Below are 13,308 nucleotides of genomic sequence, written 5' to 3'. Positions count from 1 at the left end.
GCTCCTGCCCACCGGCTGCTTCCCCCACCCCAGGCCCCCCGTCCATGCAGGTCACCATTGAGGACGTGCAGGCCCAGAGTGGCGGTACGGCGCAGTTCCAGGCTGTCATTGAGGGCAACCCGCAGCCCACAGTGACCTGGTACAAGGTAGGGCCAGGCCTGGGTGAGGGCCTGCCTGCGGGAGGGGCAAGGTGTGACGCCCCCGCTGGACTGGGCACGGCGCTCACGGAAGGTCAGGCTGGGCCGCGGTGCTGGGGTCCCCCAGGGTGAACTGATGGCCTCCCCACCCTCCCGTGTCTCCAGGACGGCACCCAGCTGGGAGCTGACCCCCGGCTCAGCCAACAGCAGGAAGGGACCACCTACTCCCTGGTACTCAGGGACGTGGCCCAGCACGACGCAGGTGTCTACACGTGCCTGGCCCACAACCCTGGCGGCCAGGTGCTGTGCAAGGCAGAGCTGCTGATCCACGGGGGTGAGTGCGGGACCCCTTCCCAGGCCTTGTCTTGGCTCCATGCCGGTGTGGGGGCCATGGGTATGGGGGTCCCCTGAGCTCTCACAGGTTCAGGCACGGGAAGCTGCTCCAGCATGAAGTTGGGGGACAGAGGGGCTGGGTGATCATCTTTACTCACTCTTACAGCCTCCCCTTCCCTGGCTACGCGGGACAGTGAGCGCAGCTCTAGGAGGAAACTGCACTCCTTTTATGAGGTCATGGAGGAAATTGGAAGGTACCGTCCCTATCCCAGCTCCAGGAGCCTCGTCTGCTGGAGCCCCACCCCCCTAAGACCCGCAGGCCCAGCCTCCCAGAGTTCCTTTGTGCCAGTTTCCGACCAGGAGCCCCCAGCCCTCCCGCCCACTGCACCCCTACCACCCCCCTTAGAGCTCACTGAACTCCCTCAACCCAGAGCCCTGCCTCCCCAGCCCTCACCCTCTGCAGCCCCTGCCTCCTGCAAACGCCCGTCCACAGAGTACCCGCTGCCCATGCCAACTTGGCCTCCTCCAGTGCCCACTGCCGCAGCCCCTACTCTCCCGGCACCTCTCCTCTCAGGAAACCGCCTACCCCAGGAGCCCCGCCCCAAGCCCTGCCCCCCAGGAGCCCCGCGCCCAAGCCCTGCCCCCAGGAGCCCCGCCCCCAAGCTCTGCCCCCGGGGCCCCGCCCCCAAGCCCTGCCCCCAGGAGCCCCGCCCCCAAGCTCTGCCCCCGGGGCCCTGTCCCCAAGCCCTGCCCCCAGGAGCCCCGCCCCCAAGCTCTGCCCCCCAGGAGCCCCGCCCCAAGCTCTGCCCCCAGGAGCCCCGCCCCCAAGCTCTGCCCCCCAGGAGCCCCGCCCCCAAGCCCTGCCCCCCAGGAGCCCCGCCCCCAAGCTCTGCCCCCAGAAGCCTCGCCCCCAAGCTCTGCCCCCAGGGCCCCCAGCGCGCTGTGCCCTCCCCCAGGGGTGTGTTCGGCTTCGTGAAGAGGGTGCAGCACAAGGGCAACCAGATGGCCTGCGCTGCCAAGTTCATTCCGCTGCGAAGCAGGACGCGTGCCCAGGCTTATCGAGAACGGGACATCCTAGCAGGCCTGAGCCACCCGCTGGTCACTGCACTGCTGGACCAGTTTGAGACCCGGAAGACCCTGATCCTCATCCTGGAGCTGTATCCACCTCACCCTGAGGGCGCCAGGTGGCGGGGCGGGAGGTGGGGGGGAGTGCCCCAGCAGACGGGTCTGCAGGGCTGGGTGGGGTCTGTGGTGCTGGTGATCCCAGGCCCAACTGCCTGATGGGGGCAGCCTGTGCTGCTGGCAGTGCGATGCTGCCTGACTATCTGTCCGCCCCCCCGGCCCCCCCCCCACGCCCCCGCACGTACTGCCACTGCCCAGAGCTCCCAGCTCCCAGTCCCCTGGGTAAGGCATGGCTTCATTGAGAAGTCTGTCTCCTCCTGCTCCCCGCATTGGCCTCCAGCAGGAAACCTGGGCTTCTTACCTGTCTTCGGCATGCCCCAGGCACTGATGCATCTTTGCCAACCCATGCTCCAGAGAAGGGCACACGCCCCCACCCACCCATCCCTGCGTGTGGCCCAGCTGGGGGTCTCGCCACACCCCCACCTCCCCTTTCAGCATCGCCTGCAGGAGTCGGGGTGGCGTGCCACTCCCACTCTGCTGCCTCCCACTGTCCTCGGTCCTTCTACTTGGGGGGCTTTGTCCTGCCCATCCTCCTCAACCACGAGCACCAGCCTCCCCAGCATAGCCCCACCCCCGCCTGGAGATAAGACTCCCCCCAGGCAGCGCAAGGCTGCGAGGGTTCCAGAGCCTACAGCTTTCCTTGACAGAGACTCCCAGGTGCTCGTCGGAGGAGCTGCTGGACCGCCTGTTCAAGAAGAGTGTGGTGACCGAGGCCGAGGTGACTGACTGCTGCCCGGCTGCCCACCCAGCTGCAGGGCTGCGTGTGGGCCTGGGCAGGCCTCCCGCTGCCCCAGCCCAGACCAGACCAGCTCCCAACAGAGCACTCCCCCTCAGAGACCCTCACAGGCTGCTGCAGCTCCTGTCGGCTCTCAAAGCCCTCCGGTGGCCGGGGCTCCCTGCTTTTCCACCCCCGATGGGACTAACCAAGCTGCCCAGCCCTTGCCTGCTCCCCCGGCCCCCTCCTGCTTTCCTCAAGCTGCTCCATACACCCAAACCCATCCACCTGGGGGCCCAGAGGAATCTCCCAGCTATAGGGCTCCCTGGGGCTTTGCACAGAACCTGTCCTGCAGGAGCCCCCCCGAACCCCAGGCTCAGATCTGGAGGGAAGATTGGTGGGAGCAGGCAGGGAGGTGAGGAGAGGGGTGCTGGAGGCTGGCCAGCTCACCTGAGCACCAGCTCTGCCGCAGGTCAAGGTCTACATCCAGCAGCTGGTGGAGGGGCTGCACTTCCTGCATAGTCAAGGCATCCTTCACCTGGACATAAAGGTACGCGGCTCCCTGCTGCCCCCAACCCCCCAGGCTCCCAAGAGCTGCTGGGAGCCTGGGGCCTATAGGCTGAGGGGGTGAAGGCCCAACACTTCCAGTTCCCTCTGAGGACTTCCTCACCTCTGGGGACAGGGAGCTCACCGCCTCACAGCAGCCCCTTCACCTTCAGGTGGGGGGCAGTTCTGATGGAGCAGAAGCCATCCCCGAGGGCGCTGAAACCTGCTCCCGGGGCTGCCTATGGTCTCATGCTGGCCTCACCCTCCTGCGGGGGCAGCCCCTCAGAGACCCCTGAGTGTCCCCAGGCCTGGGAGCCCTGGGGGTTCCTTCCTCAGGGTGTGCTCACCCACTCCCGACTCTGCCTGACAGCCTCCCAACATCCTGATGGTGCATCCTGCCCGGGAAGACATTAAAATCTGTGATTTTGGCTTTGCCCAAAAAATCACCCCGGGAGAGCCACAGTACAGCAAATATGGCTCCCCCGAGTTTGTGGCCCCCGAGATCATCGAGCAGACCCCCGTGAACGAGGCTTCTGACATCTGGTGAGTGGGGGGGGGGCGGGGGGGCAGGCCTCCACCTCCCCATCGGACCAGGTCTGGAGAGACTCACAGCTGTGATTTTGTTCTGCAGGGCCATGGGGGTCATCACCTACCTCAGGTGAGCAGACCCCTGCTCCTGTCAGCTCTCTCCTCCAAAGCCAGCCCAGACCCCTCCTCAGCAGGCCAATGGGAAGCTGTTGAACTGCTAACTGCTCCTTGGCTCAGAGACGCAAGACCCAAGGGGCAGCTATCTTGGGAACATGCCGTCCGCCAGTTCTGATATGGGCTTTCTGCCAAGCGCTTCTCACTCACACCCTGTCATAGAGGACCTCTGCTAGGTCATGGGCAGAGCATGGAGCTCTTTCCCTAAAGGGTCCGGGTAGTTTGTCCAGAGGTCCCTTTTAACAGCTATTGCTGCCCCGAGGGCATTAGTGGTGCAGACTGAGCCTGGATTTACTCTGCAGGTGGACCCCTGATCACCACCTCAGGCTAAGTCCAGGTGCCAACTCAAGATGACACTTGATCCCTTATCCCAGGCCAAGCCTGGATCCTCACCCCAGCCTAAGACTAGATACCCACTGCAGGCTTAGCCTGGATCCCAGCTCCAAGCTGGATCTCTGGGCAAATCTGAGACACATGCTGGGATTCTCAGGGCTGAAGGAGAGAGGTGTCAGGAGGCATCGCCAGTCAGGGCTGGGGGCCCCCAGTCACTACCATCCCCGTAAGACCCCTGTCCTGGCAACCTGCCTCTGATGGACTCAGAAATTCACATCACAGCTGAAGGCTAGCCATGTCTCTGCTTCCAGCCTGACCTGCTCATCCCCATTTGCTGGAGAGAGTGACCGAGCAACCCTTCTGAATGTCCTGGAAGGGCGGGTGTCCTGGAGTAGCCCCATGGCCACCCACCTCAGTGAGGATGCCCAGGACTTTATCAAGGCTGCTCTGCAGAAGGCCGTGGGGTGAGTACACACATCTGAGGTCCCGGGCTTGCCTCAGTGACCAGCTGACCTCGGCCTGACCTGGACCTTCCTTTCCTCCCCCAGGGCTCGGCCCAGTGCTGCCAAGTGCCTCGCCCACCCCTGGTTCCAGGTGAGTAGGCTGAACGTGGGCTGGCCTGGCTCACAGTGGGGGAAAGTGAGGCCAAGAGGAGTGGGGGCCTGCCAGGACTGCAGGATGCCCCAGGGGCTCTCCCCACCCCCAACGTGGCTCTCTCACCTGGGCTCCCCCAGAAGTCTGTGCCCGCAGAGGAGGCCCACTTCATCAACACCAAGCAGCTGAAGTTCCTCCTGGCCCGCAGTCGCTGGCAGGTGAGCTGTGCTGCCTTGTGGAGGGCTGAGGGGGCGGGGTGCAGAAGTGGTCGGAGGCCAGAGAGGGAAATGAGGCCCAGAAGGCTGGCTCTGTGTCCCTTCTGGGTCTGCAGAGCAAGGGAGTGGGGCCAGGCACCCTTCATTTCAAGTCTTTGCCCCCTGAGTCACTGCGGTGAAGCGGGGCAACACGCAACATCTCTGCCACGGTGGGGACAAGATGACACAGCCCTGGGGGCCACGTGTTTTACGGCCCACCGTTTCCTGAGTTCCCCTCTGGCCTGGGAAGCAGCCGGTCCCCTGCTGACAGCCCCCTGTCCTCCACGCCCCCAGCGCTCCCTGATGAGCTACAAGTCCATCCTGGTGATGCGTTCCATCCCGGAGCTGCTCCAGGGCCCGCCCGACAGCCCGTCCCTCGGGATTGCCCGGCACCTGCGTGGCGACGCCAGCGCCTCCTCCAGCAGCTCCTCCTCCTCCGACAACGAGTTGGCCCCGTTCGCCCGGGCCAAGTCGCTGCCATCCTCCCCGGTGACCCACTCCCCGCTGCTGCACCCCCGGGGCTTCCTGAGGCCTTCGGCCAGCCTGCCTGAGGAGGCCGAGGCCTGTCCACCTGCCTCCGCCTCGGCTCTGCCCGCATCGCTGCAGGGTGAGGAGCCAGCAGCTGCCCTGGGCTGTGTGCCCCGGCAGAGTGTCATCCGAAGCCTGTTCTACCAGCAGGTGGGCGAGGGCCCAGAGCTAGGGGGCCCGTCCACAGGGGGCCGGCGGCACCCCGCCCGGCGGCGGCACCTTCTCAAGGGTGGCTACTTCTCGGGCGTCCTGCCGGGACTTCGAGAGCCACTGCTGGAGCATCGTGCACTGGAGGAGGCGGCTGCCATGGAGGAGCAGGCTGCCCTGCAGGCCACAGCAGCCTCCTTGGAGACGGCCGTGCAGATGCCCAGAGCAAGCACCCAGGAGGCCTCTGGCTCCAGCCGCTCCCTGGACCTTGACCCACCGAACACTGCCAGTTCCTCCACCAAGGCCTGCAGCAAGGGGCAGTGTCCCGCTCCGGCTCCCCTGAGCCCTCAGGATGCCAGAGAAGAGGGCGTGCCTGGAGGGGGTGCACGTGCCGGGGAGAAGGAGCATCCAGAGGGGACCCCGCAGGGGCTGAGACTACCGTCCGCCAGTGGTGATGCGTGTTCCACTCAGCCAGAGGGGTCGTCCCAGGACCTCTGTGGAGGGCAGGCTGCCCCTTTCTCTCAGCCCCAGTGGGTCTCGGCCCCCCAGGACAGTGGCCCCCCTGCGGCCTTGACACCACAGCCTCCTGGCTCCTTCCCTTCAGAGCCCTGCACAGAGGCCCTCTTGTCATCCCCCAGCCCTTCCTTCCCAGGAAAGCCTCAGGCCTCTCTGCCCCCTGCCCAAGCAAGCCCCCAGACAGACTCTCAGAGTGGGCTGAAGGCTGTCCCTCTCACCAAGAGGCCTGGACCACCCAGGCCCCCAGAGCCAGCCTCCCAGATGGGCACAGAGCCTAGCCCCTCCCTGGATGCTGAAGGCCTGGTCCAGGAGACGGAGGACCTGTCCCAGTCTTCACCCAGCCTACAGCGGCCTCAGGAGCAGGCGACCACGCGGAAGTTCTCCCTGGGGTCCCGTGGGGGATACGCAGGGGTGGCGGGCTATGGCACCTTTGCCTTTGGGGGGGACGCCGGTGGCATGCTGGGGCAGGGCCCCATGTGGGCCAAGATGACCTGGGCCGTCTCTCAGTCCTCGGAGGAGCAGGACGAGGCAGGGACTGAGAGCCCACCGCCCCAGGCCAGCACATCGCCTGTACCCGAGGGCGATAGAGCCCTCCTGGGGGCTGCCCAGGAGTTGAGCTCGTGGGAAGACTTTGGCGAGGGCTCTCAAGTGTCGCTCGTACAGATCCGGGACCTGTCTGGGGACTCAGAAGCAGCAGACACCGTGTCCCTGGACATCTCAGAGGTGGATCCTGCCTACCTCAACCTGTCCGATCTGTATGACATCAAATATCTCCCATTTGAGTTCATGATCTTTAGGAAGATCCCCAAGCCAGTGGAGCCAGAGCGTCCATCCTCCCCTGAGTCTGAGGCTGGGGAGGAGCTGGCTGAGCTCCCGGAGGCTGCGTGGCCCTGGCCAGCCAGCCTGGAGATCACAGAGGAGCCAGAGGACATGGAGGCCCTGCTCGGGAAAGCTGCTGGCGGCAGGAAGCGCAAGTGGTCACCCCCTTCCGGCAGTCTCTTCCACTTCCCCGGAAGGCATTCGCTGCTGGAGGAACCCACAGAGCTGGGGCTACGCCAGAGGGTGAAGGCCTCGGTAGCCCACATCTCCCGCCTCCTGAGGGGCAGGCCTGAAGGTTACTACCCCTACCCTGCCCCGGAACTGGGCACATCCACGTTTCCCGCTCTGCACTTTGGGGCTCCTTGGCCAAAAGGATAGCTCTGGAGCTTGCCTGAGTGATGCAGGAAGCCCCCCAGCCTATGCTCCTTCCCCTGACCCCATGCTGCCCACCCCTCCCGGGACACACTGGCTCGTTTCTGAGGTCACCTTTGCGGCCTCCGGTCCCTCCCCATGAGCCCCTGAAGCCCAGCGTAATGCAAGTGCAGTTACACCCCCGTGGAGATTGAACTGGACCGGCCCTCCCTGATCCTGATCCCAGAGCCCTCAGCCAATGGCCGGGGGGCCCCTGAACTGCTGGCTTCAGCTGCCCGCGGTGCCCTGCCCATAACGGGCTGACGCATGGGGTAGGGAGGGGTGGTGCCTCTGCCGTGGATTTAGCTCATTGCCAATAAGACCCCTTGGGACTGGGGTTTTCTGCCACATGGGGATCCCCAGAACCTTCCTTTCATGCTCCCAGAGGAGCTGGGCCCCCAGAGTGTGACTTCCCTCCTGTGGCCACTTCCTTACTGCAGGTCTGGAGAAGGAGGGTCCTCCCCGGAAGAAGGCAGGTTTCGCTTCCTTCCGCCTGTCAGGCCTGAAGAGCAAGGACCGAGGTGGGTACACTGCCCAGAGGCGAGGCCCCGCCTGCAGCCCAAGGGACCTTACTGTGGGGAAGGGGAACCCTGTCAAGACCAATGCACGTGGCGAGGGGCAGCTCACATCGACAGGAGCTCAAGTGCACAGAGGGGGACTCTGGTGCCCTAGCAGTCATGAGCCGGCAGTCCTGGAAGCCTTCCTGGAGCAGGCGCTGGTGTTGGAGACGAGCCGGCTGGGGATGGGGCTCATCTCCTATATCCCTGCAGTGGGGGTCAGGCCTTGCACTCAGACCCAGGGTCGCCTCTGAAGGCTCACCTTCCCTCTGTTCCCCAGCACCGTCGTTCCTAAGGGAGCTCTCGGATGAGACGGTGGTCCTGGGCCAGTCTGTGACTCTGGCCTGCCAGGTGTTGGCCCAGCCAGCTGCAAAGGCCACCTGGAGCAAAGGTAAAGAGCTCTCCTGAGGCTGAGGGCAGGGAGGCAGGGTCCTCCTTTCGGGCGCTACTCTCACTGTGGAGAGCAAAACTGGGGCTCGAAGAAGGTGTGGGCCCTGGGCGTGACCACCAGCCAGGGACCTGTTGGGAGCTTACCTTGAGGCTCACTCTCTCCTGCTGCAGACGGGGCTCTTCTTGAGAGCAGCAGCCGCCTCCTCATCTCCTCTACGCTCAAGAACTTCCAGCTTCTGACCATCCTGGTGGTGACTGCTGAGGACCTGGGCGTGTACACGTGCAGTGTGAGCAATGCGCTGGGGACAGCAGCCACCACGGCCATCCTCCGCAGGGCAGGTGGGTCGGCTGTGAAGGGCCCAGGGAACGTGCGGCTCACCACCCGGGCACCCACAGCCTGGCCCTGCCAGGGGCTGGAGGCCCTGGGAGGGGACGTGGGAGCAGGGTGACACAGCTGGCCAGGCCCCCTCCCTGACGCCTCTTTGGGGACTCTTCTTCTTGCATTCCCACGGTACCTCCCTGTCTCTCCAGTAGTGCAGGAGGCAGCGGCTTCCCATCTTGTATTGCTATTACAGTCCAACCATGCTCTCAAAACATAGCGCCAGGGTGCGTTTCTGGGGGATCCAAAACAGAGGCTGCAAGCCTTGCTCTCAGACCTCTGACCTGATCCCCGGAGGGGGCCAGCCCCCACCTGCCCTGCACCACAGCCCAGCAAAGCCGAGGCCCCCCTGACTAGAGCCTGGGGTTGGTGGGGGCCTGTGAGCAAAGGCCATTCCATGAGGCTCCTAGGTGGGCACCGGTGGGAGGGGAGCCTGGTGGGGTTGGGCAGGGCAGACACCTCCCGAGGCCCCTCGAAGGAGAGGCACTGGGCTCTTCCTACTAGTCAGCCTTGGAAAGGACCCCGAGTGAACTGGACCAGGTGCGGGTAGGCTCAGGGGCCTGACAGTAGGGTGCAGGAGGATGAGGCGGGCCGGCTGGGGCTCAGGGCTTCCATAGAGAGCTCATGCAAGCCCACCCCGGACTGCTGACTGTGGGCCCCGCAGAGCGCCCCTCTTCCTCGCCACGGCCGGACATCGGGGAGGTGCACGCGGATGGGGTGCTGCTGGTCTGGAAGCCTGTGGAGTCATATGGCCCTGTGACCTACATTGTGCAGTGCAGCTTGGAAGGTGTGGGACCCTCCCGAACCCGCTGCTCCTGGGGGAAGTGTGGGGCCCTCCTGAACCCGCCACTCCTGGGGGTCCCAGAGTCGCTGTGGGCGGAAGCAGGGGGCTGGGGACCCGCCTGGCCGCTCTGCGCCCCTCTTGGGCCTCTCCACCCTGACAGGCAGTGGGCGGCCGCGGCTGGGCTGCCTCTCACTCACTCCTGTGTGGCCCAGGCGGCAGCTGGAACACGCTGGCCTCGGACGTCTTTGACTGCTGCTACCTCACCGGCAAGCTGTCCCGGGGTGGGGCGTACACCTTCCGGACGGCCTGCGTCAGCAAGGCGGGCATGGGCCCCTACAGCAGCCCCTCGGAGCAGGTCCTCCTGGGAGGGCCCAGCCGCCTGGGTGAGCCCCTGGGCAGGCCTCTGTGGGAATGCGCCCGCCACTGCAGCCGGTCCCACACTCACTTGGGGTGGTTCGTTCTGCCCACTAGGCCCCTCACCCACAACAGCCTGAGGCATGAGAGGGCAGAGTGTTGAGGGTTCAAAGAGGGTCTTCCTGTCGTGTTGGGAAAGGGTGATGGGAGAAGAGGTTGGGGGGAGATGGCGGTGCAGGGTTGCCCGCCCCCAGTCATGGGGAGATGGCTATGCAGGGTTGTCCTCTTCCTACAGACTCTGAAGAGGAGAGCGGTGCTGCGGGGCCAGCCCGGCCCCTCCCCAGCATGCAGACCTTCGCCTTCCAGACGCAGATGAGAAGGTGCAGGGCCTCCGGGAGGGCAGGCGGCGGGGGCAGGGCCTCCTCCACCCCGCTGGCTCTTTCTGCTCCTACCCCAGCCCCGTGCGTTTGCCCCTCTGATCACTTGTGTCCACATCACCTGCCACCCTCTCCCGGACCTCCCTGCTGGGCGCGCTTCTCCAGACTGGGAGGGAGGGCGGGGTCTGGCCTGAGCCACCAGCCTGGCCTGCGCTCCCCCCTAGGGGCCGCTTCAGCGTGGTGCGGCAGTGCCGGGAGAAGGCCAGTGGGCGCGTGCTGGCTGCCAAGATCGTGCCCTACCACCCCGCGGACAGGACTGCCGTGCTGCGGGAGTACGAGGCCCTCAAGGGCCTACGCCACCCACACCTGGCGCAGCTGCAGGCTGCCTACCTCAGCCCCAGGCACCTGGTCCTCATCCTGGAGCTGTGCTCCGGGCCTGAGCTGCTCCCCTGTCTGGCCGAGAGGTGAGGGGCGCCCTGGCCTGGACTCCAGGCCCTGGCTGGAGCACTGTGGTCTGCCTCCTCACCCACCTCCTTGCCCGGCCTCCGCCCGTCAGCCCACCAGTTGCTCAGTAGATCTGGGACCTCCTTCCTAAGCCCACAGGGAAGGCTGGTGCCTCCTGATCGCCCTGGGGCTGGCTGTGGACAGAGCCTGGGTGCCCCTCCCCGTGCGCCCCCTAACTGGCCCTCTGCCCCCAGGGCCTCCTACTCGGAATCAGAGGTGAAGGACTACCTGTGGCAGATACTAAGTGCCACCCAGTACCTGCATGCCCAGGGTATCCTGCATCTAGACCTCAGGTCGGAGAACATGATTGTCACAGAGTATAACCTGCTCAAGGTCATCGACTTCGGAAACGCCCAGAGCTTGGCCCAGGAGAGGGTCCTGCCCTCAGAGAGATTCAAGGACTACATGGAGACCATGGGTGCGCAGGGCGCAGACACCAGGCCTGATCTGGGGGAGGGGGGTGCTGGGAGCAAGCCCCAGTCCTGTCCCCCTGCCCCCTCCACCGCAAACAGCCTGTGACCCCCACCTGTGCCGTCCCCAGCTCCGGAGCTCCTGGAGGGCCAGGGTGCTGTCCCGCAGACTGACATCTGGGCCATAGGCGTTACAGCCTTCATCATGTGAGTCTCCGCGCGTGCTCTGCGGGGTGGGCAGGCGGGAAGGAAGTCTGTTGATGGTGACCCCAGGTCTCTGTGACTCCCATCCACTGAGGGTAACGTCAGCCACGTGACCACCACTTACACAGGTTGAGCGCTGAGTACCCGGTGAGCGGTGAGGGAACGCGAGACACGCAGAAGGGCCTGCGCAAGGGGCTCATCCAGCTGAGCCGCTGCTATGCCGGCCTGTCTGGGGGCGCTGTGGCCTTCCTCCGAAGCACGCTGTGTGTGCACCCCTGGTAAGCACCTCCACCAACTCGGCCCGGCCCATGCCCCTGTGCGCTGACCTGCCCGTGGCCGGGGGGAGGGCGGTAAACGCCACCCTTCCGTGTCTCCAGGGTCCGGCCGTGTGCGTCCAGCTGCCTGCAGAGCCCGTGGCTGACGGAGGAGGGCCCAGCCAGCTCCCAGCCTGCGGCGGTGGCCTTCCCAACCACGGGTCTGCGCGTGTTTGTGCGAGAGCGCGAGAAGAGGCGGGCACTGCTGTTCAAGAAACAGAGCCCGACCCGCGTGCGCTGAATCCCCGGCCTCGGGGCCGCGCCTCCGCCTCTCAGGACGCCCTGCATGTGCACACGCAGCAATAAAAGCAGCGCCGATGAGCTGTCCTCTGTCTCACTGTTTTGTTCTGGGGAGAGGGTGAGGGCCCTGCCGCCTTCCTGGTGTTCGGGGGGCGGGCAGGGCTGTCCTGGGCTACGGGCGGGCAAAGGCAGCGTGAGGACTGGAGCTCTGAGCCCGCGCGGTGTGGAGGCAGCTCCATGCTCTCACGGGTGGGTGGGTTTTTTTCTGTGTCAGGGTTGCTTCGGACATGGACACGCGCCCAGGAAATGTTCAGAGAAAAACTGACCGTGGGCTGCTTCCCCCACCCCTCCCCCTCACCGGCTCACCTGGCAAGGTGGGAAGGGAGCCAAACGGCAGGGTTCTGGTGTGGCCAGAGAGGCTGCGGCCTCAGCTTTTCCCATCGCGGTCCTCCCTCGCCCCCCAGCGCGGCCCTCCGCTGGCCCGCACCCACCTCTTGTCATACCAGTCTCCTGTCACGTGGAGCGGTACCACTGCCAGAAAAGTCCTCTGTGCTCTCCCTATTATCCCTCCTTCTCTCTCAACTCCTGGAAACCACCGACAGGATTTTTATTTTTTTACTGTCTCCATAGTTTTGCCTTTTCCAGAATATCAAATTGTTGGAATGATATGGTATATAGACTTTTCAGATTGGCTTTTTCACTTAGTAATAATTTAAGTATCCTCCATGTCATTTTGTGGCTTCGTGGAAAATTTTCCTTCAACTTTATTTTTGTAGTAATAAAAATTAATCATTTTAAGTATTTTAAGAGTATAGTTCAGTAGTTATAGATTTGTAAGGTTTACAATCATCACCACCATTCATCCCCCGAACTCTTTTCATCTCATAAAACTGAAAGTCTATAACCATTAATCACTAACTCCTCAGTCTTCCCTCTCCTCAGTCCCTGGCCCCTGCCATTCTACTTTCTATATCTATGAATTTGACTATTCTTTGTTGTTGTCATTTGGTCACTTAAGTCATGTCCGACTCTTGTGACCCCATGGACTGTAACCCTGCCAGGCTTCTTTATCCATGGGACTTCCCAGGCAAGAATACTGGAGTGGGTTGCTACTTCCTTCTCCAGAGTATCTTCCTGACCCAGGAATTGAACCCGCATCTCCTGCACTGAGCCACTTGGGAAGGCCCTTGACTCCTCTAGATGCCTCATGTAAGTGGAAAGTGAAAGTGAAAGTTTAGTCGCTCAGTTGTGTCCGACTCTTTGCGACCCCATGGACTGTAGACTACCAGGCTCCTCTGTCCATGGGATTTTCCAGGCAAGAGTATGGGAGTAGGTTGCCATTTCCTTCTCCAGAGGACCTTCCTGACCCAGGGATCAAACCTGGGTCTCCCACATTGTAGGCAGGTGCTTTACTGTCTGAGCCACCAGGGAAGTCCCGTATATTCCATCTAAGTGGAATCATACATTATCTGTCCTTTTGTAACAGGCTTGGTCACTTAGCATGATGTCCTCAAGATTCATCCATGTTATAGCATATTGCAGAATTTCTTTGCTTTTAAAGGGTGAATGATACTTCAC

At 63.6% G+C, this 13,308-nt stretch overlaps 1 protein-coding gene across 1 annotated transcript in view; it reads left to right on the top strand.

Annotated features, from left to right (window-relative positions):
- LOC122440964 (obscurin-like) overlaps positions 1-11,817 on the top strand; it is a 62,035-nt gene extending 50,218 nt beyond the window's left edge. The window contains exons 43-65 of the mRNA XM_043467611.1: positions 34-146; positions 303-471; positions 637-724; positions 1,427-1,627; positions 2,310-2,370; positions 2,840-2,917; positions 3,284-3,456; positions 3,545-3,571; positions 4,260-4,412; positions 4,497-4,542; positions 4,683-4,760; positions 5,091-7,101; positions 7,658-7,738; positions 8,055-8,165; positions 8,336-8,503; positions 9,208-9,330; positions 9,540-9,710; positions 9,977-10,061; positions 10,283-10,522; positions 10,757-10,980; positions 11,104-11,179; positions 11,305-11,454; positions 11,554-11,817. Of these exons, the coding sequence (XP_043323546.1) occupies positions 34-146; positions 303-471; positions 637-724; positions 1,427-1,627; positions 2,310-2,370; positions 2,840-2,917; positions 3,284-3,456; positions 3,545-3,571; positions 4,260-4,412; positions 4,497-4,542; positions 4,683-4,760; positions 5,091-7,101; positions 7,658-7,738; positions 8,055-8,165; positions 8,336-8,503; positions 9,208-9,330; positions 9,540-9,710; positions 9,977-10,061; positions 10,283-10,522; positions 10,757-10,980; positions 11,104-11,179; positions 11,305-11,454; positions 11,554-11,731 (4,805 nt within the window). The 3' untranslated portion in view covers positions 11,732-11,817. The remainder of the gene's footprint in view (positions 1-33; positions 147-302; positions 472-636; positions 725-1,426; positions 1,628-2,309; positions 2,371-2,839; positions 2,918-3,283; positions 3,457-3,544; positions 3,572-4,259; positions 4,413-4,496; positions 4,543-4,682; positions 4,761-5,090; positions 7,102-7,657; positions 7,739-8,054; positions 8,166-8,335; positions 8,504-9,207; positions 9,331-9,539; positions 9,711-9,976; positions 10,062-10,282; positions 10,523-10,756; positions 10,981-11,103; positions 11,180-11,304; positions 11,455-11,553) is intronic.
- Positions 11,818-13,308: the final 1,491 nt, after the last annotated feature.

The sequence above is a fragment of the Cervus canadensis genome, chromosome 4 (genome assembly GCF_019320065.1).
Source record: "Cervus canadensis isolate Bull #8, Minnesota chromosome 4, ASM1932006v1, whole genome shotgun sequence".
Classification (NCBI taxonomy): Eukaryota; Metazoa; Chordata; class Mammalia; order Artiodactyla; family Cervidae; genus Cervus; species Cervus canadensis.
Note: the sequence above shows the minus strand (reverse complement) of the source record. Positions and strands in the feature narration are given on the sequence as shown.